Here is a 2,972-nt window from a genome sequence, read left to right on the forward strand (position 1 = left end):
TGTGTATTTAGGGTATATATATATGCTTTGTCCCTGTGTATTTAGAGTATATATATATGCCTTGTCCCTGTGTGTATATAGAACTACTACAAATATGGCTACATATTCTTTAAGAGTATAACAAAACTTACTGTCATGGAAGACAGATATGTGCTTGGCTTTGACCGGACGTGGCCCTTTACGGGGAGTTTTGGGTACAGCAGTATTTTTTCTAGGGTCCACCAAAGGGGCCAGTTTGTTCTTGTTGACGGGAAAAGGACTTGGTGTCAACTGTTCTCTGGGTCCAGGAGCTGGGTATCTTATAGGGCTGAAAGAAGAATCAAATTGGCACGATGAATGTCTTTGACTTAACAACCGGAGTAAAAGTTAGAGATGAATTTCGCAGTCATTATAACGCTCAAAGAATGGATGAGCAGTTGAAAGATTACACTTTTCCAGAAAAGTTCAGAAGACTCTAGGTATTCTCTCAATTACAACGTTAATAAAAGTGACTGTCTGTCTACAGTTACAAAATAAACTTGAATACGCATGTCAATACTTTTCTCAGCATTAAACTGAACCAGACTATCATTTTAATTATAGTAAACTAAAGATCCCCGTTTAGATGATAACGACATACTTAGGGTTGTTGACCGGTTTAGGCAGAGAAGTTCTAATCGGATGATCAATGGCAGTGGTCTTTACAGCTAAAATTGGTTAAAAAAGGCAAAAATTAAAATAAAACAAAAACAAGATATATATCACCAATGACCATACAATCGGTGGTTTTGTCCTACACGAGAATCAAATTCGATCCCATTTTCTATCTCAAAATTTTATTAAAATGAAAAGTTACAGTTGTGCAATTCTTTCAGAGGAAGATCACTACTTACTTTCTTTGTAAACGGGCATATGTTTAGCCTTGACCGGACGAGGCCCTTTCCGGGGTGGTTTGGATGCAACATTCTTTCTGGGGTCCACAACAGGGGCCAGTTTGTTCTTGTTGACGGGAAAAGGACTTGGTGCCAACTGTTCTCTGGGTCCAGGAGCTGGGTATCTTATAGGACTGTGGATAGAACAGTCATTTGTAACTTTAATGTAGAAATGTCTTATAGGCACATAGCAATCGAAAATATTAAAACGATAAAAAAAATCACAAAAGATTTAAATTTCCATAGCAACAATGTACTTATTTTTTAAAACAGTAAGAAACGTGGAACCACATAATTGCTAACGACTTTATTATTATAAAGCACCTTTTTCGTTTGAACAATGTCTATATTGTAGTTATTACTATAATTTAATAAAGGAATTCTGTCTTGACAACAACATACTTGGCATTGATTGCTTCATTGAGAGATGGGTTTTTTCGTTGACCTTCGAAAGTGGTTTTCACAACTGAAAACGAAATATAAGAAACCATTAGTCTAGCACGTAAAACATTCAACATCACTCAATATTAACGGAAGCACAACCTAGGAAACGCGACAGAAATATGAGGCTGAAGCGCATCTGCAATTACTCAGGACTTAGTGACTTATGCGAATATTAAGAGGCTATTGTATGATCATTGTACATCCAGACCCTGACCCCGTAAACCCGAGAACCCCTTACAACCCGAGAGCATCCGTCCTCTGGTCCTTTATGCTTACAGTATACGACTTCCTCGGGTGATTGTGGGGACGACTAGTCTATGAGTATGGCTGTATTAAAACATATCATATATAGGCCTAATGTGCCAATATCTTTACGTAGCGACACATCAGAATTATAACTATCACTGGAAGTAGAACAGATATTGACATATGGCACGTGCCGAGCTGATATCAATTATGCCATATCAAAGATATGTATATGAAAATGATCACAAACGTGAACTTACCATTGTCATGTTCATAAATAGCATCTTCCTCCTTGTTGACAGATGTGTTTCCTGTTCTTGGTGTTGGACAATACCAGGGAAAAGCTGGATCTCTAGCTGCGAGTAAATCGCTAGAAACACTTCCATTATCATGTTCTGTCCTGGATATATGTGTCGCAGATTCTTGTGTAGATTCATATTTTGCCTCGTATGTGTTCAATTTCTGAGCACAGATTCTGTGACGCCTGTGCAATTTTCTTGCTTCGGGTTTTGGCTCCTTAGGGGGAGTTGGAGCAATGTCAAAAGTGCTGATGTCAGCGAAGTCGATCTTAGTTTTAGTACCTGTTTAAATAATATGTTCAAGTTTTTTTCTGTAAAATGTATTGTGGTGATATATTAATCATAGCTATTATGACTTAAACTGTCAGATTTGTTTGATACACACGGGTACGGTTCAAATTATGAATTCATATCTGAGGTCTCCTTGTTTACTATACATAATAGTAAACATGGAGACCTCAGATATAAACTGATAAATTGAACCGTACCCCTGTGTTCCATATCAATAAAAAAAAACGTGTAACAGGCCTTGCAAGATATCATTTCTTCTTCTTTATAGTTTCACCAGACTTTCTTGGCATAACATTAGAAGATTACCTGGAGAGCTAAATCGTTTTACAAAGAAATGCTAACATATATATTTATATTAATCTGTTTGTCAATACTCTACAGTGTACTTACTTTTTATTCTATGAAGGTACAGAGCCTTCTTTGAGCTTAACGTATCCATTTTTCGATAAAATCTTGCTGAGAAAATATTCCGCCAGTTGCTACAAATGTCGTCGTTTCGTAACTACCGCCGGCAAAACTCACGTGAGCGAACAATGGGCAATGGACGTTTTTGATTGGTTTACCAATCACGTGATCATATGATGTTTTTTGATTGGTTGTAAGAGTGACTATTCCAAAATGACGAACGGAACAAGATCCGGATAATATTAGAGGACATAGTAATACAACACACACACAAATAACCTCCAGTTTTTTAAATATAGGGGGAAAAGTGTGAAATATTTCATTGATTGAGTGATTGAAAGGTTTTACGTCCGCTTCACTACCGAGTAGTTCGGTT

The 2,972-nt window shown here is 37.1% G+C and overlaps 1 protein-coding gene across 1 annotated transcript; it reads right to left on the bottom strand.

Annotated features, from left to right (window-relative positions):
• Positions 1-87: 87 nt before the first annotated feature.
• LOC110445005 (serine/arginine repetitive matrix protein 1-like) lies at positions 88-2,703 on the bottom strand (the record flags this gene model as incomplete). The annotated part of the gene is made up of 6 exons (XM_021489364.1): positions 2,582-2,703; positions 1,862-2,182; positions 1,314-1,377; positions 873-1,045; positions 620-686; positions 88-307 (listed from the first exon to the last, which is right to left on the bottom strand). Coding segments are annotated over exons 1-6 (894 nt in total), but the record flags the coding sequence as incomplete, so codon positions are not given.
• Positions 2,704-2,972: the final 269 nt, after the last annotated feature.

The sequence above is a fragment of the Mizuhopecten yessoensis genome, unplaced genomic scaffold (assembly GCF_002113885.1).
Source record: "Mizuhopecten yessoensis strain PY_sf001 unplaced genomic scaffold, ASM211388v2 hete_36117978, whole genome shotgun sequence".
Classification (NCBI taxonomy): domain Eukaryota; kingdom Metazoa; phylum Mollusca; class Bivalvia; order Pectinida; family Pectinidae; genus Mizuhopecten; species Mizuhopecten yessoensis.